The sequence below is a fragment of the Triticum aestivum genome, chromosome 5B (assembly GCF_018294505.1).
Source record: "Triticum aestivum cultivar Chinese Spring chromosome 5B, IWGSC CS RefSeq v2.1, whole genome shotgun sequence".
NCBI classification, from domain to species: Eukaryota; Viridiplantae; Streptophyta; class Magnoliopsida; order Poales; family Poaceae; genus Triticum; species Triticum aestivum.
Window position 1 is genome coordinate 536,002,731 of NC_057807.1, and position 24,896 is coordinate 536,027,626.

A 24,896-nucleotide genomic window follows, 5' to 3' on the forward strand; every position below is an offset into this window, starting at 1 on the left:
CCGAACTCCGAATATAGTCGTCCAATATATCGATCTTTACGTCTCGACCATTTCGAGACTCCTCGTCATGTCCCCAATCTCATCCGGGACTCCGAACTCCTTCGGTACATCAAAACTCATAAACTCATAATATAACTGTCATCGAAACCTTAAGCGTGCGGACCCTACGGGTTCGAGAACAATGTAGACATGACCTAGAACTATTCTCGGTCAATAACCAATAGCGGAACCTGGATGCTCATATTGGCTTCCACATATTCTACGAAGATCTTTATCGGTCAAACCGCATAACAACATATGTTGTTCCCTTTGTCATCGGTATGTTACTTGCCCGAGATTCGATCGTCGGTATCCAATACCTAGTTCAATCTCGTTACCGACAAGTCTCTTTACTCGTTATGTAATGCATCATCCCGTAACCAACTCATTGGTCACTTTGCTTGCAAGGCTTATAATGATGTGCATTACCGAGAGGGCCCAGAGATACCCCTCCGACAATCGGAGTGACAAAACCTAATCTCGAAATACGCCAACTCAACATGTACCTTCGGAGACACCTGTAGTACTCCTTTATAATCACCCAGTTACGTTGTGACGTTTGGTAGTACCCAAAGTGTTCCTCCGGTAAACGGGAGTTGCATAATCTCATAGTTACAGGAACATGTATAAGTCATGAAGAAAGCAATAGCAACATACTAAACGATCAAGTGCTAAGCTAACGGAATGGGTCAAGTCAATCACATCATTCTCCTAATGATGTGATCCCGTTAATCAAATGACAACTCTTTTGTCCATGGCTAGGAAACATAACCATCTCTGATAAACGAGCTAGTCAAGTAGAGGCATACTAGTGACACTATGTTTGTCTATGTATTCACACATGTATTATGTTTCCGGTTAATACAATTCTAGCATGAATAATAAACATTTATCATGAAATAAGGAAATAAATAATAACTTTATTATTGCCTCTAGGGCATATTTCCTTCAGTCTCCCACTTGCACTAGAGTCAATAATCTAGTTCACATCGCCATGTGATTTAACACCAATATTCATATCTGTATATGATTAACACCCATAGTTCACATCATCATGTGACCAACACCCAAAGGGTTTACTAGAGTCAATAATCTAGTTCACATCGCTATGTGATTAACACTCAAAGAGTACTAAGGTGTGATCATGTTTTGCTCGTGAGAGAAGCTTAGTCAACGGGTCTGTCACATTCAGAGCCGTATGTATTTTGCAAATATTCTATGTCTACAATGCTCTGCACGGAGCTACTCTAGCTAATCGCTCCCACTTTCAATATGTATCCAGATTGAGACTTAGAGTCATCTGGATCGGTGTGAAAACTTGCACCGAGGTAACTTTTACGACAGGCTCTTTTATCACCTCCATAATCGAGAAATATTTCCTTAGTCCTCACTAAGGATATTCTTGACCAATGTCCAGTGATCTACTCCTAGATCACTATTGTACTCCCTTGTCAAATACAGAGCAAGGTATACAATAGGTCTGGTACATAGCATAGCATACTTTATAGAACCTATGACTGAGGCATAGGGAATGACTTTTCATTCTCTTTCTATTTTCTGCTGTGGTCGGGATTTGAGTCTTACTCAATTTCATACCTTTGCAACACAGGCAAGAACTCTTTCTTTGACTGTTCCATTTTGAACTACTTCAAAATCTTGTCAAGGTATGTACTCATTGAAAATCTTATCAAGCGTCTTGATCTATTTCAATAGATCTTGATGCTCAACATGTAAGTAGCTTTACTGAGGTCTTTCTTCGAAAAACTCCTTTCAAATACTCCTTTATGCTTTGCAGAATAATTCTACATTACTTCCGATCAACAATATGTCATTCACATATACTTATCAGAAATGTTGTAGTGCTCCCACTCACTTTCTTGTAAATACAGGCTTCACCGCAAGTCTGTATAAAACTATATGCTTTGATCAACTTATCAAAGCGTATATTCCAACTCCGAGATGCTTGCACTAGTCCATAGATGCACATTTTGTTAACACCTTTAGGATCGACAAAACCTCTTGGTTGCATCACATACAACTGTTCTTTAATAACTCCATTAAGGAATGCAGTTTTGTTTATCCATTTGCCAGATTTCATAAAATCCGGCAATTGCTAACATGATTCGGATAGACTTAGCATCGATACGAGTGAGAAAATCTCATCGTATTCAACCCCTTGAACTTGTTGAAAACCTTTTGCAACAAGTCGAGCTTAGTGGATAGTAACACTACTATCAGTGTCCGTCTTCCTCTTGAAGATCCATTTATTTAACATGGCTTGCTGATCATCGAGCAAGTCAATCAAAGTCCATACTTTGTTCTCATACATGGATCATATCTCAGATTTTATGGCCTCAAGCCATTTCGCGGAATCTGGGCTCATCATCGCTTCCTCATAGTTCGTAGGTTCATCATGGTCTAGTAACATGACTTTCAGAACAGGATTACTGTACCACTCTGGTGCGGACCGTACTCTGGAAGACCTACGAGGTTCTGTAGTAACTTGATCTGAAGTTTCATGATCATCATCATTAGCTTCCTCACTAATTGGTATAGGAATCACTGGAACTGATTTCTGTGATGAACTACTTTCCAATTCGGGAGAAGGTACAAATTACCTTATCAAGCTCTTACTTTCCTCCCACTCACTTCTTTCGAGAGAAACTCCTTCTCTAGAAAGGATCCGTTTTTAGCAACGAATATCTTGCCTTCGGATCTGTGATAGAAGGTGGACCCAACAATTTCCTTTGGGTATTCTATGAAGACGCCTTTCTCCGATTTGGGTTTGAGCTTATCAGGATGAAACTTTTTTTACATAAGCATCGCAGCCCCAAGCTTTAAGAAACGACAGCTTAGGTTTACTGCTAAACCATAGTTCATACGGTGTCGTCTCAACGGATTTAGATGGTGCCCTATTAAATGTGAATGCAGTTGTCTCTAATGCATAACCCCAAAACGATAGTGGTAAACTAATAAGAGATATCATAGATCGCACCATATTTAGTAAAGTACGATTACGACATTCGGACACACCATTACATTGTGGTGTTCCAGGTGGCGTGAGTTTGTGAAACTATTCCACATTGTTTTAATTGAAGACCAAACACGTAACTCAAACATTTGTCTCCGCGATCAAATCACAGAAACTTTATTTTCTTGTTACGATGATTCTCCACTTCACTCTGAAATTCTTTGAACCTTTCAACTATTTCAGACTTATGTTTCATCAAGTAGATATACCCATATCTACTCAAATCATCTTGTGAAGGTCAGAAAATAACGATACTTGCCACGAGCATCAACACTCATTGGATCGTATACATCGGTATGTATTATTTCCAATAAGTCAGTAGCTTGTTCCATTGTTCTGGAGAACGGAGTTTTAGTCATCTTGCCCAAAAGGCACGGTTCGCAAGCATCAAATGATTCATAACCAAGTGATTCCGAAAATCCATCTTTATGGAGTTTTTTCATGCGCTTTACACCGATATGACCCAAACGGCAGTGCCACAAATAAGTTGCACTATCATTATTAACTTTGCATCTTTTGGTATCAATATTGTGAATATGTGTATCACTACGATCGAGATCCAATAAACTATTTTCATTAGGTGTATGACCATTGAAGGTCTTATTCATGTAAACAGAATAACAATTTATTCTCTAACTTTAAATGAATAACCGTATCGCAATAAACATGATCAAATCATATTCATGCTTAACGCAAACGCCAAATAACATTTATTTAGGTTTAACACTAATCCCAAAAGTATAGGGAGTGTGCGATGATGATCATATCAATCTTGGAACTACTTCCAACACTCATCGTCACTTCCCCTTCAACTAGTCTTTGTTTATTCTGTAACTCCTGTTTCGAGTTACTAATCTTAGCAACCGAACAAGTATCAAATACTCAGGGGCTACTACAAACACTAGTAAGGCACACATCAATAATCTGTATATCAAATATACCCTTGTTCACTTTGCCATCCTTCTTATCCACCAAATATTCAGGGCATTTCCGCTTCCAGTGACCATTTCCTTTGCAGTGTAAGCACTCAGTTTCAGGCTTTGGTCCAACTTTGGGCTTCTTCGTGGAAGTGACAACTTGCTTGTCATTCTACTTGAAGTTCCCCTTTCTTTCCCTTTGCCCTTTTCTTGAAACTAGTGATCTTGTCAACCATCAACACTTGATGCTCTTTCTTGATTCCTACCTTCGTCGATTTCAACATCACGAAGAGCTCGGGAATTGTTTTCGTCATCCCTTGCATACTATAGTTCATCACAAAGTTCTACTAACTTGGTGATGGTGACTAGAGAACTCTGTCAATCACTATCTTATCTGGAAGATTAACTCCCACTTGATTCAAGCGATTGAAGTACCCAAACAATCTGAGCACATGCTCACTAGTTGAGCGATTCTCCTCCATCTTTTAGCTATAGAATTTGTTGGAGACTTCATATCTCTCAACTCGGGTATTTGCTTCAAATATTAACTTCAACTCCTGGAACATCTTATATGGTCCATGACGTTCAAAAACGTCTTTGAAGTCCCGATTCTAAGCCGTTAAGCATGGTGCACTAAACTATCAAGTAGTCATCATATTGAGCTAGCCAATCGTTCATAACATTTGTATCTGCTCCTGCAATAGGTCTGTCACCTAGCGGTGCATTAAGGACATAATTCTTCTGTGCAGCAATGAGGATAAACCTCAGATCACGGATCCAATCCGCATCATTGCTACTAACATCTTTCAACACAATTTTCTCTAGGAACATATCAAAATAAACATATGAAAGCAACAACGCGAGCTATTGATCTACAACAAACATTGACAAGCAAGATACTATCAGGTACTAAGTTCATGATAAATTTAAGTTCAATTAATCATATTACTTAAGAACTCCCACTTAGACAGACATCTCTCTAGTCATCTAAGTGATCACGTGATCCAAATCAACCAAACCATGTCCGATCATCACGTGAGATGGAGTAGTTTCAATGGTGAACATCGCTATGTTGATCATATCTACTATATGATTCACGCTCGACCTTTCGGTCTCCGTGTTCCGAGGCCATATCTGTATATGCTAGGCTCGTCAAGTATAACCTGAGTATTCCGCGTGTGCAACTGTTTTGCACCCGTTGTATTTGAACGTAGAGCCTATCACACCCGATCATCACGTGGTGTCTCAGCACGAAGAACTTTCACAACGGTGCATACTCAGGGAGAATATTTCTTGATAATTAGTGAGAGATCATCTTAAAATGCTACCGTCAATCAAAGCAAGATAAGATGCATAAAGGATAAACATCACATGCAATCAATATAAGTGATATGATATGGCCATCATCATCTTGTGCTTGTGATCTCCATCTTCGAAGCACCGTCATGATCACCATCGTCACCGGCGCGACACCTTGATCTCCATCGTAGCATCGTTGTCGTTACGCCATCTATTGTTTCTACGACTATCGCTACCGCTTAGTGATAAAGTAAAGCAATTACAGGGCGTTTGCATTTCATACAATAAAGCGACAACCATATGGCTCCTGCCAGTTGCCGATAACTTTGGTTACAAAACATGATCATCTCATACAATAAAATATAGCATCACGTCTTGACCATATCACATCACAACATGCCTTGCAAAAACAAGTTAGACGTCCTCTACTTTGTTGTTGCAAATTTTATGTGGCTGCTACGGGCTTAGCAAGAACCGTTCTTACCTACGCATCAAAAAAACCACAACGATAGTTCGTCAAGTTGGTGCTGTTTTAACCTTCGCAAGGACCGGGCGTAGCCACACTCGATTCAGCTAAAGTGAGAGAGATAGACACCCGCCAGTCACCTTTAAGCACAAGTGCTCGTAACGGTGAAACCAGTCTCGCGTAAGCGTACGCGTAATGTCGGTCCGGGCCGCTTCATCTCACAATACCGCCGAACCAAAGTATGACATGCTGGTAAGCAGTATGACTTGTATCGCCCACAACTCACTTGTGTTCTACTCATGCATATAACATCAACGCATAAAACCTAGGCTCGGATGCCACTATTGGGGAATGTAGTAATTTCAAAAAAATTCCTACGCACACGCAAGATCATGGTGATGATATAGCAACGAGAGGGGAGAGTATAGTCCACGCACCCTCGTAGACCGTAAGCGGAAGCGTTAGAACAACGCGGTTGATGTAGTCGTACGTCTTCACGGCCCGACCGATCAAGCACCGAAACTACGGCACCTCCGAGTTCTAGCACACGTTCAGCTCGATGACGTCCCTCGAACTCCGATCCAGCCGAGTGTTGAGGGAGAGTTCCGTCAGCACGACGGCATGGTGACGATCTTGATGTACTACCGATGCAGGGCTTCGCCTAAGCACCGCAACGATATTATCGAGGTGGATTATGGTGGAGGGGGGCACCGCACACGGCTAAGAGATCCAAAGGATCAATTGTTGTTGTCTAGAGGTGCCCCCCTGCCCCCATATATAAAGGAGCAAGGGGGGAGGGGGCGGCCGTCCTAGTAGGGGCGCGCCAAGGGGAGTCCTACTCCCACCGGGAGTAGGACTCCCTCCTTCCTTGTTGGAGTAGGAGAAGGGGGAAAGAGGGGGAGAGGAGGAAGGAAAAGGGGGCCGCACCCCTTGTCCAATTCGGACTAGAGAGGGGCTGCGCGCCTCCTTCCTTTCGGCCTCTCTCCTCTATTCCCGTATGGCCCAATAAGGCCCATATACTCCCCGGCGAATTCCCGTAACTCTCCGGTACTCCGAAAAGTACCCGAATCACTCGGAACCTTTCCGAACTCCGAATATAGTCGTCCAATATATCGATCTTTACGTCTCGACCATTTCGAGACTCCTCGTCATGTCCCCGATCTCATCCGGGACTCCGAACTCCTTCGGTACATCAAAACTCATAAACTCATAATATAACTGTCATCGAAACCTTAAGCGTGCGGACCCTACGGGTTCGAGAACAATGTAGACATGACCTAGAACTATTCTCGGTCAATAACCAATAGCGGAACCTGGATGCTCATATTGGCTCCCACATATTCTACGAAGATCTTTATCGGTCAAACCGCATAACAATATACGTTGTTCCCTTTGTCATCGGTATGTTACTTGCCCGAGATTCGATCGTCGGTATCCAATACCTAGTTCAATCTCGTTACCAACAAGTCTCTTTACTCGTTATGTAATGCATCATCCCGTAACCAACTCATTGGTCACTTTGCTTGCAAGGCTTATAATGATGTGCATTACCGAGAGGGCCCAGAGATACCTCTCCGACAATCGGAGTGACAAAACCTAATCTCGAAATACGCCAACTCAACATGTACCTTCGGAGACACCTGTAGTACTCCTTTATAATCACCCAGTTACGTTGTGACGTTTGGTAGTACCCAAAGTGTTCCTCCGGTAAACGGGAGTTGCATAATCTCATAGTTACAGGAACATGTATAAGTCATGAAGAAAGCAATAGCAACATACTAAACGATCAAGTGCTAAGCTAACGGAATGGGTCAAGTCAATCACATCATTCTCCTAATGATGTGATCCCGTTAATCAAATGACAACTCTTTTGTCCATGGCTAGGAAACATAACCATCTCTGATAAACGAGCTAGTCAAGTAGAGGCATACTAGTGACACTATGTTTGTCTATGTATTCACACATGTATTATGTTTCCGGTTAATACAATTCTAGCATGAATAATAAACATTTATCATGAAATAAGGAAATAAATAATAACTTTATTATTGCCTCTAGGGCATATTTCCTTCAACTAATTCTTCAATTATATATGCTCATTGGTTTCTTTTCTGGAATATCATATATAATTTCCAGTTACTATGTGTAGCCAATTCACAACTCTGTATAAGAATATTGTATGAGAATATTCATATTTTGAGCATTTTAATTTCTTGCATACTTCTAATGATTACACAAATCAGTTTTTATGCACCCACTCATTGGATTTCATTAGATTTTTTAAAGGTGTACACCTTTACCACATGGATGATGAAGTTTATTTTACATGGAAAATGGAGCAAGTTTGTGCTTGTTTTTTTGCTTATTTGCTCTGCATTGTCCTCTTTGTTAAGAAATAAATAGAAGAGAAAGTAGTATGTGCTTTTCTAAACATCTATACTACTGAAGCACCTTTTCGGTGAGATTTAATATAGCTGTATTTGTACTACTTTTTGACGAGGGATATAACATGAGAGCTCCAGTGTTGAAACTTTTCAAAGAGACAAAAGTTAACATTTACAAGCAAACTCTGCTTTTCTACCATATTTTGTACGCACACCTTAAATCCTTAATATGTACTTTTCTTCTTAAAACAGGTTCTTTGCAAAATCAGTTTTGTTGTCTTCTGTTTCATGTGATGCGAGATAATATTTTGTTGCAGTGTTGATCATATTTTACCTTTTCCTTTTTGTTTGGAGAAAGATGTCTCCCTTTCTTACAAATATGTTATTTCTTAAATAGAACAATAGTCACCATACAAGGTTCTTCCACCAAAAAATGTTTTTATGTGTGCAGCTAAGATTGATTTCTTGCTGATTGGTTGTTCAATCTTATTCTGCAGAACCCGCATGAGAGACAAGAAACACAAGGTCCATTATGAGGTGAGGGTTCTACTGCCCCATTTTTCAGTTTCATGACCCGGTTTCTTCATGTTTTGAAGATGACTGGGTCTTGCTCGCTTACGGGATTGTAGTCTATAGTAGGACTGAAGTAGTACCACCTGAGTTTTTAGGTTCATAGCAGTTGATTGATCTTAATGTGAGGTGCTATTTTAGTTATGAATACTCGATGTGCATGAATGGCACTTTCTGGTTTGGCAATGAATAATTTATTCAGTCTCGTGATAAGAGGTGTATGCATGTGATTTAAAAGAGCCATGACAAACGAAAGTGCCTTTCTACACCCAGGAGCAAATGCTCCTGGTGTAAATAGTAAAATCAAAAAAAAGAAAAAAAAACTCAAAAAATTCTGAATTTTTTTTACATACTTTTGCAAATTTGTTGTGCACGCAAAATTTCATCGCGAAATCACATTGATGGAAGTCGTGCCAAAAAAAATCAGAGCTCCAAAATGCTTTTGTAAGTAACATTTTGAGAGCATCGGTTTTTTTACCACGCCTTTCACCAATGTGATTTTGCGATGAAATTTTGCATGCACAACAACCATTTATGGAAGTATGCCACAAAAAAATTCAGATTTTTTTGAACCTGTTTTGAATTTTTTTTGAATTTACTGTTCACACCAGGAGCATTTGCTCCTGGGTGTAGAAACTCACGTGCCGATGGCATTGCCCCAAAGACTAGTATAAACTACAGTTTTGCTAAAGCACATCTAGATGTGCCATAAGTATTGCACAACTAAGTCCTATGTCTCTGCTCTTATGCCGAGATTCGTGTGAATATTTTCTTTTTCTTTTTTCCCCTCTTTATACTTGATTCAGTCACTTAAATGTGCAATAATTAAAGCACATCTAAATGTGTCCTAGACGAAAAAGTAATAATGTTTTTTGATATTTCGTTTCAGGCAATGATGGTGAAACATCGGACTTGTCCACAATACCCACATGTGATATTTAGTCATCTTTCGGTCATTCCAGCGTATCCTACTACTCTGGTTAGCGATTGGCCATCCCCAGCCCAGATATGTTGATTTCACCATGTATTTGTGTGAATAAGATCCGACAAGTATTTTCGGACGGAGAAAATACTATAAGATGCAAGAAATCAGATTATTGCGGTTACGATTGTGCACCTCGTGAGTCGTGACACGAGTAGATGTCGGCCAGGTCGCCGGCAGAAGCAGCCAACGGCACGATCGATCTCCCGGGGTCCTCCGGCCAGCAGCTCGGCATCAGCAGCCCCAGAATGCACCGTGCGCAACGGCCAAAATCATCACCGTCCGTCCCCGCTCGCCCGGCCCGGTGAGCAGGAGATCGCCTGGCCAGCGCGCGGCCACATCGGCGAGCCACCCCACACGCGGCCATGTGGGCTGCGGCCGCGACCCACCCCGTCGCCCTCGCGGCTCATCTCCACCGCGCGGAATCCACCCGAACTCGGCAAAAATCCCAGGCTTCACCACTCCCGTGGCCAGCGCGCGGCCACCTCAGCCACCCCATCCGCCCGCCTCGCGCCCCGCGCGCCAATGGCGACTCGGCATAAGATTCCCCGGGATAAGGACCCGATCGCGCCCGCCTCCTATTTAAACGCCGCGCGCTCCCGCTTCACTCCACAGCACCAACGACCACCAGCGCCTCCCACTGCCAGCCTCAGCTCACCCGAAGCAAAGCTAGCGAGTAGCACGCAATGGCGGGCGCGACCATGGCGCTCTCCTCCCCGGCGATGGCGGGCACCCCGGTGAAGGCCTCCAGGGCGGCGCCCTTCGGCGAGGGCCGCATCACCATGCGCAAGACGGCGGGCAAGCCCAAGGTGGCGGCGTCCAGCAGCCCGTGGTACGGCTCCGACCGCGTGCTCTACCTCGGCCCGCTCTCCGGCGACCCCCCGAGCTACCTCACCGGCGAGTTCCCCGGCGACTACGGCTGGGACACCGCGGGCCTCTCCGCCGACCCCGAGACCTTCGCCAAGAACCGGGAGCTGGAGGTGATCCACTGCCGCTGGGCCATGCTCGGCGCGCTCGGCTGCGTCTTCCCGGAGCTGCTCGCCCGCAACGGCGTCAAGTTCGGCGAGGCCGTGTGGTTCAAGGCCGGCTCCCAGATCTTCAGCGAGGGCGGCCTCGACTACCTCGGCAACCCCAGCCTGGTGCACGCGCAGAGCATCCTCGCCATCTGGGCCTGCCAGGTGGTGCTCATGGGCGCCGTGGAGGGCTACCGCGTCGCCGGCGGCCCGCTCGGCGAGATCGTGGACCCGCTCTACCCCGGCGGCAGCTTCGACCCCCTGGGCCTCGCCGAGGACCCCGAGGCGTTCGCGGAGCTCAAGGTGAAGGAGATCAAGAACGGCCGCCTCGCCATGTTCTCCATGTTCGGCTTCTTCGTGCAGGCCATCGTCACCGGCAAGGGGCCCCTGGAGAACCTCGCCGACCACCTCGCCGACCCCGTCAACAACAACGCCTGGGCCTTCGCCACCAACTTCGTCCCCGGCAAGTGAGCGCGGTCAGCTCAACCTCTAGGCCGACAACTTCATGGCTGATGGATGCTGCTGCATGTGTGTCGTCGTCGATCTCTGCTTCTTCCCGTTGTGAGATTGAGTAGTCCGGACTGATAGATGTTGCATGTGAGGGCGAGTCGAGATGAGGAGTTGGTGTGTGTACACTAAGATGGTGTTTGTGTAATATCTGGCTATTTTCTCAGATTAATCAAGGCATCTCTGTTCTTCTGCTTAACTTCTTGGTTTCTCTGAACTTCTGAATGTCAAATACAGAAGTTCTCCGAATATTTTTCTGGAAGTCCAACCAGCTAAAGTATTCAAATTCATAAAGGCATTCAGATCATCCATTTCAAGACTGATCGACTCAACAATCCTGTAAATACAATTCCATTTGTACATATAACAAATACTCTGCAAATCTAGGGTTTCCTACGGTAAAAAAAAAGAAGTAAAATGGAAAGCTAGGACTAGTGCAACTTCCTTCTGAAGAAGAAAGTTGCAGTTACTACTGTGCTACCGGCCTTGCAGAACGGTCATGGCAATGGTATTCCTGCTGTTCTCGAGATCGGTCCTCTGGATCTTCTCTTCCATCATACCCAGGTACCCTGGCTGGTTCGGCGCCGGAAGAGACGCTGATGCCACCACTGGCGCGCTTCCATTCTCCAAGATGGACACGACGGACGACATGAGCGGCCTCCTGCTCGGGTCGTCTTGGACGCACAGGAGCCCGACGTGGATGCACAGCAATGCCTCATCCTTTGGACACCTCTCTGCCATGGAGGGATCCACCAGCTTGCCTGCCTTCCCTTCCCTCCACAGGTGCCATGCCTACATGAAACAATCAAATCAAATCATGCCTACATGAAACAATCAAATCAGCCATGTGAAACAATCAAATCATGACAGCTCTCTATCCGTCGTTGGGACATAGTGCTTACATAGACTATCAGGCTAGGAAACTCCATGATGGCATAGGTTGTGCTTATCCTAATGCCGCTCACGATCTCCAGCAGCAGCACGCGGAAGCTGTACACGTCGGACTTGATGGAGAACACGCCCTCCGTCAAGTACTCGGGAGCAATGTAGCCACTGTCCATACAAATATATATTTTTGTTTGAAGAGGTGTCACATTTTTGTTGTCAAATGCTAACTACCATACCAACTACAGACAAAATTCTCTTCTTCTCTCTGTAAATTCAGTAAAGTGTTCAAATTACTCACTATGTCCCGACGACACTCTTGGTGTTGGCTTTGACCTGGTTGTCGCCGAAGATCTTTGCCATGCCGAAGTCGGCGATCTTGGGACACATCTCGGCGTCCAGCAGCACGTTGCTGGCCTTGAGGTCCCTGTGTATCACCGTCAGCCTTGAGTCCTGGTGAAGATAGAGCAGCCCGGCCCCTAGCCACCCCCTTGATGATCCCCAGCCGCGTCGGCCAGTCCAGCACCCATTTCCTCCCATTATCTGCAGCAAAAATAATAACAAACCATTGTTCTCCTATAAAACTTCAACAAAATCAAATTCAGTAACTTCAGTTGTGATGATTTGAGCTCTGAAGACTGAACAATATATGTACCGAAGAGGATGGCGTCGAGGCCCTTGTTTGGCAGGTACTCGTAGATGAGCAGCTTCTCGGCCCCCTCGGTGCAGCAGCCGAGATGGCAGACCAGGTTCCGGTGCTGCAGCTTGGCCATCAGAGTCTCCTCGTTCTAGAACTCCTCTGCTCCCTGATCTGAGTCCTTGCTCAGCCTCTTCAAGGCGACCACCTGACCACCGTCTAGTGTTGCCTTTCCAATAGTAAACAGAAACAAGATCATGGATTTATGTAGTTTGGCAACTGAGTTTTGTGCAGGAGATTTAGGTGTTAGTAAGTACTCCGGCCTTCCTGAATTACTTGACATAGTAGTAATTCGGGATGGAAGGAGTATATCCAAAGTTTTAAATTTATCTAAAAATACACCATTCTCCCTAATTTTTAAGGTATTATAATCAATTGAGGTCCCAAATTTGGAATTGGGTCATTCAATTTTTGATCGACTCAACAATTTCTTAAAAAGCTCTCTCATTCTTTTTTTTTTAAATTCACTATGCTCCTTAATTTTAGAACTTTTCATTATATTGAGGTATTTAATTCTAGATTTCATTCATGATTTTGACAGGAAAATGATTTTTTAAATCAATCGGGAACACCCGGCCAATAAAAATAAATCAATCCCACACATCATCTCACCACCTAGAAAAAAAATAAGCGTTAACATGTGATATTGTAGCACCAAGTACATGCAAACACCATCACAGAACATTTCCTCACATAAGTATGGGTAAATTAGCAGATAACACAGAATCACACCATGAAACGCACACCAAAACACGACAATATAAATATAAGGTGTACCTGTTTTTTGAAAAGTCAAATTTATTTAACTATAACCAAGTTCAGAGCCAAAATTTTGTCATTCACAATACTAAATAAATAAAATATGAAAATAAATTTCATGATGAATCTAATGAAGCCTATTTGATATTATGAATATTGACATACTTCCTTATAAATCTGGCCAAACTTAAAGAGATTTGACTTTTCAAAAAACTAATACACCTCATATTTTGAAACATAGGTACTATTGTTTTTATGAAATCCCAACAACACTAATGGCGCAGCAAAGCGCGCCAAACCCTTCTAGTAAATACACTATGCTTCATAATTTTTAAGGCCTCACAATCAATTAAGATCTCTAATTTAGAATTCGATCATTCGATTTTGACCGGGTCAACATCCCATTCAATTCTTTTGGTTCACTATGCTGCCTAATTTTAATGTTTCACAATCATTCAGGTCTTCAATTAGGAATTGGATCTCCTATTTTGATCGGTCAACAATTTGTTAAGGACTTCTCTCATTCAATTCTTTTAATTCACTACGATCCTTAGTTTTGGAGTTTTTTCATTCGATTGAGGTATTTAATTTTAGATTTGATTCATGATTTTGACCAAGTCAATGATGTTTTTTTTCAAATCAATCAGCAGCAACCAGTCTATAAAAATATATCAATTCTGCACACCCCTCTCACCACCTAGAAAAAAAAGAAGCACCAATATGTGCTAATGTAGCTCCAATATAGAATATGCAACCGCTGACGCCAAAAAAAATTCCCCACATAGGTACGAATAGATTAGCAGATAATATAGAATCACATCGCGAAAGGTCCATCAAAAAACTATGTTATAAATAAAAAAAACACTCCATCATCTCCCCCATTCACAAAACCAAATACTAAATATAATACGTATTTTTTTAAAATTTAAATTTCTTTAACTTTGATCGAGTTCAAAGCCAAAAATATCGACATTCACAATACTAAATAAATAAAACAGGAAAATTTTCTTCATGATGAATTTAATGATACCGATTTGATATTATGAATATTGATATATTTCTCTATAAATTTGGTCGAACTTAAAGAGGTTTGACTTTTCTAAAAACTAATACACCTTATATTTTGAAACAGATGAAGTAAAATTTTATGAAAACCCGACAATATCAACGCTGGAGCAAAGTGCGTCCTACCCTTCTAGTAATTGGCAATAGCCTGGAGGGGATTTCTTGCTCCCAAGCTCCATGAAGCTAGGTTTAAAAAAGAAATGAGATTTTAAGTTTAAAACATTCTGAAAGTAAACACACATGTGCATTGATATTTATATACTAAGTTCCTGTAAATTCTTATCATGAGATAAATTTTGTTTTGGGCTAAGAAAAATCATGGACTTTTATAATAAATACAGACTCTGTTCCAAAATAAGTGCCATGGCTTCAGTTCAAAGCCACAACACTTACTTGGAATGGAGAGAATACATGTGCTAGAAATATATGATTTTGTCTTTTTCACGTAGCTCACATCAAAATATATCTTATTGTGAAATTTTATAGAAATGCGGTATACAATACTATGTTCATGTGTAAAATTTTCAGATTTTTAAACCTAAATAATCTCTGGGTCTCAAATTAGCGACTCAATTTTATACTAACACTAGTAGAAAAAGGGCTTTTAGTCCCGGTTCATAAGGGCCTTTAGTCCCGGTTCTGGAACCTGGGACTAAAGGGTCGTTACTAAAGCCTCCCCCTTTAGTCCCGGTTCTTACACGAACCGGGACTAAAGGCTCTCCACGTGACCGCTGCCTGGAGGTCCATCTTTAGTCCCGGTTGGTAACATCAACCGGTACTAAAGGAAATTTTATGATTTTTTAAAAAAAATTGAATTTTTTTTTTGGAATATTTCTTTTGGATTTTCAAATTTCAGAAATATTTTAACCTCTCATCTCTAATCACCCCTCATCACTGCTCAATTTAACCTCTAATCACCCCTCATCATCTAACTTCCCGGACGGTCACCCATCCTCTCACTACTCCAGCCTGAGCACGCTTAACTTTCGGGTTCTTGTGACGCCCCCGATTCAATCGTACACTAATCATACACGCAAACGTGTACGATCAAGATCAGGGACTCACGGGAATATATCACAACACAACTCTACAAATAGAATAAGTCATACAAGCATCATAATACAAGCCAGGGGCCTCGAGGGCTCGAATACAAGTGCTCGATCATAGACGAGTCAGCGGAAGCAACAATATCTGAATACAGACATAAGTTAAACAAGTTGCCATAAGATGGCTAGCACAAACTGGATACAGATCGAAAGAGGCGCAGGCCTCCTGTCTGGGATCCTCCTAAACTATTCCTGGTCGTCGTCAGCGGCCTGCACGTAGCAGTAGGCACCTCCAGAGTAGTAGTCATCGTCGACGGTGGCGTCTGGATCCTGGGCTCCAACGTCTGGTTGCGGCATCCGAGAAGAAGAGAAAAATAGGGGAAAAGAGGGAGCAAAGCAACCGTGAGTACTCATTCAAAGTACTCGCAAGCAAGGAGCTACACTACATATGCATGGGTATATGTGTAAGGAGGCAATATGAGTGGACTGAACAGCAGAATGCCAGAATAAGAGGGGGGATAGCTAGTCCTATCGAAGACTACGCTTCTGGCAGCCTCCGTCTTGCAGCATGTAGAAGAGAGTAGAGTGAAGTCCTCCAAGTAGCATCGCATAGCATAATCCTATCCGGCGATCCTCCCCTCGTCACCCTGTGGAAGAGCGATCACCGGGTTTTCTGTGGAACTTGTCTGGGTGTGTTTTATTAAGTATCCTGTTCTAGTTGTCATAAGGTTAAGGTACAACTTTGGGTCGTCCTTTTACCGAGGGACACGGCTATTCGAATAGATTATCTTCCCTGCAGGGGTGCACCACATAACCCAACACGCTCGATCCCATTTGGCCGGACACACTTTCCTGTGTCATGCCCGGCCTCGAAAGATCAACACATCGTAGCCCCACCTAGGCACAACAGAGAGGTCGGCACGCCGGTCTAAATCCTATGCGCGCAGGGGTCTGGGCCCATCGCCCATTGCACACCTGCACGTTGCGAGGGCGGCCGGAAGCAGAACTAGCCCCCTTAATACAAGAGCAGGCTTACGTTCCAATCCGGCGCACGCCACTCAGTCACTGACGTCACGAAGGCTTCAGCTGATACCACGACGTCGAGAGCCCATATCTTTCCCGTGTAGTTGGTTAGTGCGTATAGGCCAATGGCCAGACTCAGATCAAATACCAAGATCTCGTTAAGCGTGTTATCATGAAGCAACCGCGAATGCCGACCAGGGCCAGGCCCACCTCTCACCTGGGTGGTCTCAACCTGCCCTGTCGCTCCGCCACAAAGATCCACACAGAGGGCCGTCGGGACAAAGGTCCTTTCAGCCCCCAATCCGTGAATCACTCGCGGGTACTCAACGAGCCGACCCGACTTTAGTCACCATCTGTATAGTATGTATATAAGTATAGTATATACCCGTGATCACCTCCCGAGTGATCACGGCCCAATACTATTGCAAGGCAGACTGACAAGAATGTAGGGCCAATGATGATAACTAGCATCCTATACTAAGCATTTAGGATTGCGGGTAAGGTATCAATGACTGTAGAAACAATGACAGGATATGCAACAGAATAGGAGTAACCGAACAGTAACATGCTACACTACTCTAATGCAAGCAGTATAGAGAAGAATAGGCGATATCTGGTGATCAAGGGGGGGGGGGCTTGCCTGGTTGCTCTGGCAAGTAGGAGGGGTCGTCAACTCCGTATTCGAACTGGGCAGCAGCAGCGTCGGTCTTGGTGTCTACCAGAGAGAAGAGGGGGAAGAAACAATGAGTACAATGCAAACAGATGCATATCAATGCATGACATGACAAGTAACGATGCTAGGTGTGCCGAATCGCGGTAGTGGTGATACCAACGAAGGGGGAAAACATCCGGGAAAGTATTCCCGGTGTTTCGCGTTTTCGAACAGATGAACCGGGGGGGAAGTTGCGTGTTCGCTATGCTAGGGAAGTGTGGCGGACGAACGGGCTGCGAATCCGGATTCGTCTCATCGTTCTGAGCAACTTTCATGTAGAAAGTATTTTCATCCGAGTTACGGTTAAAAGATATGATTTTCTAAAGACTTAAATCTTTTTCTGATTTTTAATTATTTATCTAAAGCCAACATTATCCAGAACAGTGTTTGATGACGCAAGCATGACATCAGAGTGATGTCAGTAGGTCAACTGGTCGGTTGACCAGTCAACCCAGACAGGTGGGTCCAGTGGGACCCACATGTCATTGTCAGGGGCATTAACAGAGTTTTAAAACTAACTAAATGGTTTAATTAGCAGGTGGGGTCCAGTAGTCAGTGAGAGATTAGGTTTTAATTAATTAATTTAATTAATTAGCAGTTTATCTATTTGTTTTTATTCGTTTTATGGCATGGGGCCCGCATGTCAGTGGCAGTAGCTGCCACGTCAGCGTAGTTGACTTCGGTCAACGTGGCCAGTTGGGGCCCCCAGGCCCACAAGCAGTGACCCAGGGGTGGGCCCCGGTGTGCCAGCTCAGCGGAGCCGCCGGAGTAGCTCCGGCGAGCTCGCGCGCAGCGGCCGAACGCCAGCGAGCGTCGGGATTCGCCTATGGCGCATCATTTCAGCCGCGGTTGGGCGCGTTCGAACGGTGAGGCTGGGCCGCATCCATCCGTGGTGGTGGCTCGGGCCGTAACGGCCGGAATCTTCACCGGTGGTGAGTGGAGGCGGTGGTGGCGTTCGGGACATCATCGGGATCGCGCTAGGAAGCACCAAACCGCGTGCAACAACTTGCGTTCGAACCGTACAGGCATTCCGCGTTGTTTCGCGGTGGCACTGGACCAAATGGTCGCCGGAAACACGGCCGGCGACAAGCTTTGGCGGCAGCGCGCTCGGGACGTCGATTGAAAGTAAGCTAGGAGGCACGGGGAGGCTCAGGCGTGGGCTCATTGGGCTCCTACGAGCACCAGGAGTTCGATGTCGCGCTCAGGCGAGCACGACAGAGGCCATGGCCACGGCGGCGAAGCGACCTGCGGCGGTGAGCTCTCGGGCGCGACACCGAGCTAGCTACAGCGCGTGCGGGAGATAACGGGGAGGAGCAGGAGGCGGGAGGGCTCACCGTGCGGCTCACACGTAGGCCTGTGACAGATTAGTAGCAGCAGAGGCTGGCGCCGGAGATGAAGAAGAACGCGGCATACGTAGATGTGGGCGAAGAGGATCCGGTGATTCGGGGCTCCCCAGCTCCAGCCGAGGCCTCCAGTGGACGAGGAGGACGAAGGAGGATTGCTACGGCATCACGGCGAGTCGAGGCGATGGCGGTGGCCGTGGTGATGACAGGGAACGGCGGCGAGCGCGTCGGTCTCCTCTCCAAAACGAAGCAGAGGGAGAGGAGAGGGGTTGATCTGGGGGAGGAGAGGCACAAGAACCGAGGCGAGAGTGGGGGCGAGTGGGAGGCGGGATCGAGGAGGCGGGGGGGGCGTGGCGGCCTTATCCTCTCCCGTCGCCGGCGAGGGGGTGCGGCGGGGACGCGCCCTGTTTCGACCCTGGTCGGGGGAACAGGGAAGGGGAGGGAGCGACCGAGCGAGGTGGGCCAGGCCGGCTGGATGGGCCGGCCGGTTGTGAGCTGGGTCGTCTGGTCCAAGAGAGGGGCGGGGGTTTCTTTTCCTTTTGTCTTATTTTCACTTTTTCTTTTTTATTTATTTTCTTTTCTGTTTTATTTCATTTTAAAATATTTAGGCATTTTCTAAAAATGTGTTCACTTCACCATAATTACCTATGCATTATTTGGCACCCACCGAACATTTTTGTTTTGATATTTGAACATTTTTTATTGTTTGCTTGATTTTGGATTTGAATTCAAATCGGTTTCGAACTAACGCGAGATTAGCAACAGTAATCGAGGTGACGTGGCATCATTAGTGGAGGGTTACTGTAGCTTAATTATCCGGGCGTCACAGTTCTATTCTCCCTCATTTTCAAGTCTGCACTTGTTGTTTTCCTGACAATAGTAAGATATCAATCCTATTAACTTCAGGAATTTAGCTTGAGCATGAAGTCACACATTTCACTGTTTGAGTTTGAAACTATTGTTCTAAAAAATAACATTAATATTTCTTGAATAATTAGTTTGACCACAGTTTGACCAGATTTGACCAAAATTCAAAAAAACTAAAATAATTATTTAGTAACACCAATATTCTTGAATAATTATTTAGTAACACTAATACTTCTTGAATAAGTAGTTTGACCATAGTTTGACCAGATTTAACAAAGATTAAAAAAAACTGAAATTTGAGCATAACTATTTTTTTCTTTTTCATATTACGTATCATATTTTGAAAAACAATTCCCCAAAAAAAATTCGAAACTAATATTTTTTCTGTTACGGTGTGCCACTAGTAAGTTTGAAATATTTTTGAATTTTTTTGCCTCCAGATCTTAAAAGCCCCGTAACTTTTTTCTGTTAGGTTTTTGAGGATTTTGAAAATGTTTAACGGGGTTTCCCCGGTTAAATTTGGATGTAACTTTTCGAATAGATGATTTTTCATATAAAAAACTTTTTCATCCGAGTTAGTATACAAAAGTTATGCCCATTTTACAAATTCCAGAGAGATTTTGCAAATAAAGTCGAAATTCACATTTGCAAATTTTCCCAACAACTAGACCACATATGACATGGGAAACTTATTTTCTTTTATTTTTGACATTTTCATCATTTTATTTTATTTTTTTAAAACTGAAAAGGCGATGGGGGGTGGGGGGTGGGGGGTAGAGTTTTAAAATGGGACCTTTAGTATCGGTTCGTGCCATGAACCGGTACTAATGCCTCAAACCCCATTAGTACCGGTTGGTGGCTCGAACCGGTACTAAAGGTGTAACCTTTAGTATCGGTTGGTGCCACGAACCGATACTAATGGGCATCGCATCCTTTATTCCCGGTTCGTGGCACCAACCAGGACTAAAAGGTCCAGACGAACCGGGACAAATGGCCCACGTGGCCCGGCCGCCCCCCTGGGCTCACGAACCTTATCAATGCCCTCATGGGTCCCGGTTCTGGACTGAACCAAGACTAATGGGCTAACCTGACCTGGACCAAAGCCCTCTTTTTTACTAGTGTAACTTTGCTCAATTTTGTACTAACTTCGTGTTAAAGTTAGTATAAAATGGAGTCACTATTTTGGGACGGAGGAAGTTATGCTTATTTTTTAAAGTCCAGGTTCTTGGAGCACAAGATCCAAAAAGGAATTTTCGGCTAGTGCCCCGCTATTGTGTCACTATAGCTAATTCGAAGGAATGCTGATGTTTAGCATAGCTCACTCTTCAATACTATGAGTATACCTTGTAAACCTTGCCGAAACCTCCTCGTCCGATCATCAATGTCTTGGAGAAGTTGTCCGTGGCGGCGACGATATCGGCGAACCGTATGGAGGGGAACTCAAGGTCACCACTGTGATCTACTTCTCCGATTTCGCTAGATGTGTTTGTGGTCCCGGTCCCGGGCACCAGCTTATTTTGGCTCTCGGTGAAATTAGTTCCCTTGCCTGTGGAATAGGCGTTGTGAGCATTTTGTGTAAGAATGATCGAGCATGACATGTTTTGATGTAAGAAAGAGAAGGGAAAAAAAATGAATGTACCTCTGAATCTACGGAACCATAGGAAGCAAATGCATGAGAGCAGCAGGGCAGCTGCCAACAACGGCAGTGCTATCTTGACTGCATTTCTACCTGCACATTGAAATGCAGGGAAAAAGTTTGATGAAAAAACACATTTTGTGGTCTGAATTCGGTAAAGATTCGACAGAATTTCGAGAAAGTTCGATGGGGAAAATGCATATGTTTCTGTTGTACCTGTGGAAGTAGCAGCAATGGGCACGGGGAGGCGGAGGTAGAGCTCGCCGGCCGCGCCGATCATCTGTGCGTCGACGAGCTCCTCTGCCCACACCAGGCACCGGCCCAGTTCGCCCGCGTACGCGTAGGCCACACACGAGCAGTTGGCTGCGCACCTCGCCGCGCAATCCTCCGCGCTCCGGTTGCCGGCGCCGAGCATGAACTTGTCCGGCACCGTCATGCTCGGCATCGACACAAAACCCTCCCCGTCGCTGCCGCATGCCGGCAGTGCCTGATTCCGCCGGCACACCTGCTCGAACCTGCCGGAGCTCCACTCCGCCGCACTTGCTGGCTCGAACCCATCGAGGCACCTGCACGCCGCCGGCGCCGCCATGACGTCGCAGTACCCGTACGCGCCGCAGCGCCCATAGCTGCTGCACCCGCTCGACGGCCACGACTGGAGCGTGTCCCAGGCCGACGTGGTGCCGTTCCAGCTGAGAAGCTGGAAGCTGCCGGAGCCGATTTTTTGTCGAAAGAGACCATTTGCCCAATAGAATTACCAAAAAAGATCCCCTCTAAACAAAAATAACAAAAAAGACTCTCTGAGCCGTGGTGGCAGGCGCGCCGGGCGACGTGTGGCACCTGCCGCCATGGTGGGAGGCGGCACGGTGCCAGGCACCAGGCCGGTGATTACGGGAATCGGCGCGAACAACGAAACGGGATGGCAGTGTGGGGCCCAGCCGCTCAGGTGGTGGCGGCAATACTGTAGCGGCGGGCCCGGCCGCCTGGAAGGCTGGCGGCAGGCCTGTGCGCTGCGTTGTGGTTGGAGAGTAGCTATCGGAAAGTCTGAACAGAACTTGAGTTGCGTGCGCCCACGGCGTTGCTGGGAGACGGGATGCAAGCCGACTGACCGACGCTCATCTTTTTCCAAGGTTTCGTCTCGTCGGCTCTCCCGAGTGCAGAGTGCTCGCCAAGTGCATGCGCACCAAATATCGCGTTCGGTTGTGCGTAGCATAGCTACAGGGGTCAGGGGTACATTAGGTACATTAGATGGAAATGATAGATCACTGTCGAATTCAGATGATGATGCTAACGTCTGTTTGATTGATGAGCTGCCTTGATTGATGCAAGTGTGGGAGACGGGATGCAAGCCTGGAAGTCGTCTCCCAACCGAGGCAGCGCGCAGCGCACAGGCCTGCCGCCAGCCCTCCAGGCGGCGCGGCCCGCTGCTACAGTGCTGCCGCCACCACCAGAGGCGGCTGGGCCCCACACTGCCATCCTGTTCCGTTGCTCGCGTCGATTCCTGTAATCACCGGCTTGCCGCCTCGCACCGTGACGGCAGGTGCCACGCGTCGCCCGGCACACCTGCCGCCACGGTTTAGGGGGTCTTTTCTGTCACTTTCATCCGGATGGGGTCTGTTTGGCAATTCTGTTGAGCAGATGGTCTCTTTCGACAAAAAATCTGCCAGAGCTGGTCAGCACGTACCGCATGGGCGCCGCGCCGACGGGCACAGTGAAGGTGATGGCGACCTCCTCCTCGGAGGCCACGACCGCCGTGCTGACCGTGCCGGCGCTGATGTAGTTGGTGGAGACGTTGTGCCCCGTCCAGACGGGATTGCGCCAGTACGTAGGGGCGCGTGCCGTTCCACATGAGCAGCTGCAGCGACGAGCCGGGGTCCAGGCCGTAGGAGAAGGGCCCCGGCGCCGGGTCGCGTGGAGATCTCCAGGACACGAGCCAGCCAGCCATGCCCGTGTGGCTCAGCCGCACCTCCATCCTCGGCAGGAACGTGTCCGTCGGGTGGTCGAAGCTCTGCCACACCACCGTGCCGTCCGGCAGCTGGATGAGCAAGTTGCCGTCGTTCCCGAGCTCGGCTGGCGCCGTCTGCAAGGACGAGCTGCCCACGCCGGTCGTGTTCCAGAGCACGCGGCCGTTGGGGTCGGACGGGACGAGGCTGGAGTCGTTGGCCAGCGTGAGCGTCGGAGCGCCGGCGGCCGGGGCGTCCCGGTTGGCCACCCAGACTACGGTGCGAGGCCCGGGGATGCTACGGTACCATAGCCAAGGTACAACCGTGTCGCGGCTGAGTCGTCCGGGGAGAAGAAGCCCAGGGCGAAGGCGCCGCTGTAGGACACGATGATCTCCCCGGACTGTAGCTTGTCCCCGACGGCCAGCTGGTCCTCGGCCGAAATGCACGGGAGGCAGACGGCGGCGACGGCGATGAGGACGGCAACAGAACGTGACAGGTCCATGGATCAAATTCAAGGTGCGTGCAGCCACATTACCTCTTTACTCTTGTTTGGCGACATTTCGACTTCGTCAGGGCAGTGCATGAACCTTACGTTCTTGCTCTTGGCTCTGCAAGGCGATGCAGCCACCACACGAGGACACGACTTTGTGGAGTCATACGTACTGACTAGTTTCAGTCTCGTCTCTAGTGTGTGCGCGTTACGTACACGCAAGCGGCAATGCTACACGTACAAACGATTTACAGGCTTTTACAGGATGGTTAATCTTGATTGGTCAATAGGTGAGCGGGGCGGCCCACCCCTGAAAATCAGGGGGGGAGAGGTTTGTGATTGGTTGTTAGATGGAAGGAGCGTGTAAAAGCGTGTAAGTCTTTGTATGTCTAGCATTTTAGATGAAAGTGGCCAACAACGACAATTGAGCGAGCCAAAGTAGTGGTCTACGGGAAATTATTACGGAAGCGAAATCGATGTACACGCGACGTGGTATGGCCGATGCCGACACAGACTCTACACGGAGAGATTGATGTGGCTCTAATTTACGAACCGAAACAGCTTCACGCACGGTACTTGTGCCCGACCTGTGCACGACAAGCAAATCCAGTGGCTACTGCTGTTCTCAGTCATATGCATTTCCGGTTGGATTCCAGCGTCGTCTATCTATCATGCAAAATTTGTCGTGTGTGTAGCACCTCTCTTTACGAAAGGCCTGATGGGCATAGTCGTCTGAGTATCGTGCACAAAGCATCAGCTGTATAGCAATGCTCCGAACGCCGCTGCAGTGCACTGTAGCACGCCCTGGATTACGACGACAGGCAGAGGAGGGAGAAGGGGGATTGGAGGCTTTGATATCCGAAAGAGAAGAGCAGGAGGATGAGGCATATAATATGTCATGGGCTGGCCAGGGTAGAAACTGGAAATATGTCACATGATACAACTTTTGAAAAAAAATCACATCTCCTGATGCCCAACTTGGCCTAAAACAGCACGACATTTTGGGGGTCTGCTCGAATAATTGTCAAGTCTAACATGGTAAAGATGTCAATTCAGCAAGACATTCTTACGGTTCATTTCAAGGTTGATCAACTCAAAACTCGTATAAATACGTCTGCCATTTTTGTCAACGATAAATGCTCTACAAATCTAGGGGTTTCCCTAGTAGATGGAACACTAGGACTAGTGCAGCTTCTTTCTGAAGAAAGCTGCAGTTACTGCCGTA

At 46.1% G+C, this 24,896-nt stretch overlaps 1 protein-coding gene and 1 pseudogene across 1 annotated transcript; one reads left to right on the forward strand and one right to left on the reverse strand.

Annotated features, from left to right (window-relative positions):
• Positions 1–10,291: 10,291 nt before the first annotated feature.
• Positions 10,292–11,407, forward strand: LOC123113017 (chlorophyll a-b binding protein of LHCII type 1). The gene has a single exon (XM_044534121.1). It carries the CDS (start codon positions 10,375–10,377, stop codon positions 11,170–11,172), a length of 798 nt encoding a protein of 265 aa, XP_044390056.1. The 5' UTR covers positions 10,292–10,374; the 3' UTR covers positions 11,173–11,407.
• Positions 11,408–11,589: 182 nt separating this feature from the next.
• On the reverse strand, positions 11,590–23,683 carry LOC123114980 (G-type lectin S-receptor-like serine/threonine-protein kinase B120; annotated as a pseudogene).
• Positions 23,684–24,896: the final 1,213 nt, after the last annotated feature.

Coding starts and splice junctions, on each gene's coding strand:
- LOC123113017 (XM_044534121.1), top strand. CDS start 10,375: ATGGCGGGCGCGACCATGGCGCTCTCCTCCCCGGCGATGGCGGGCACC.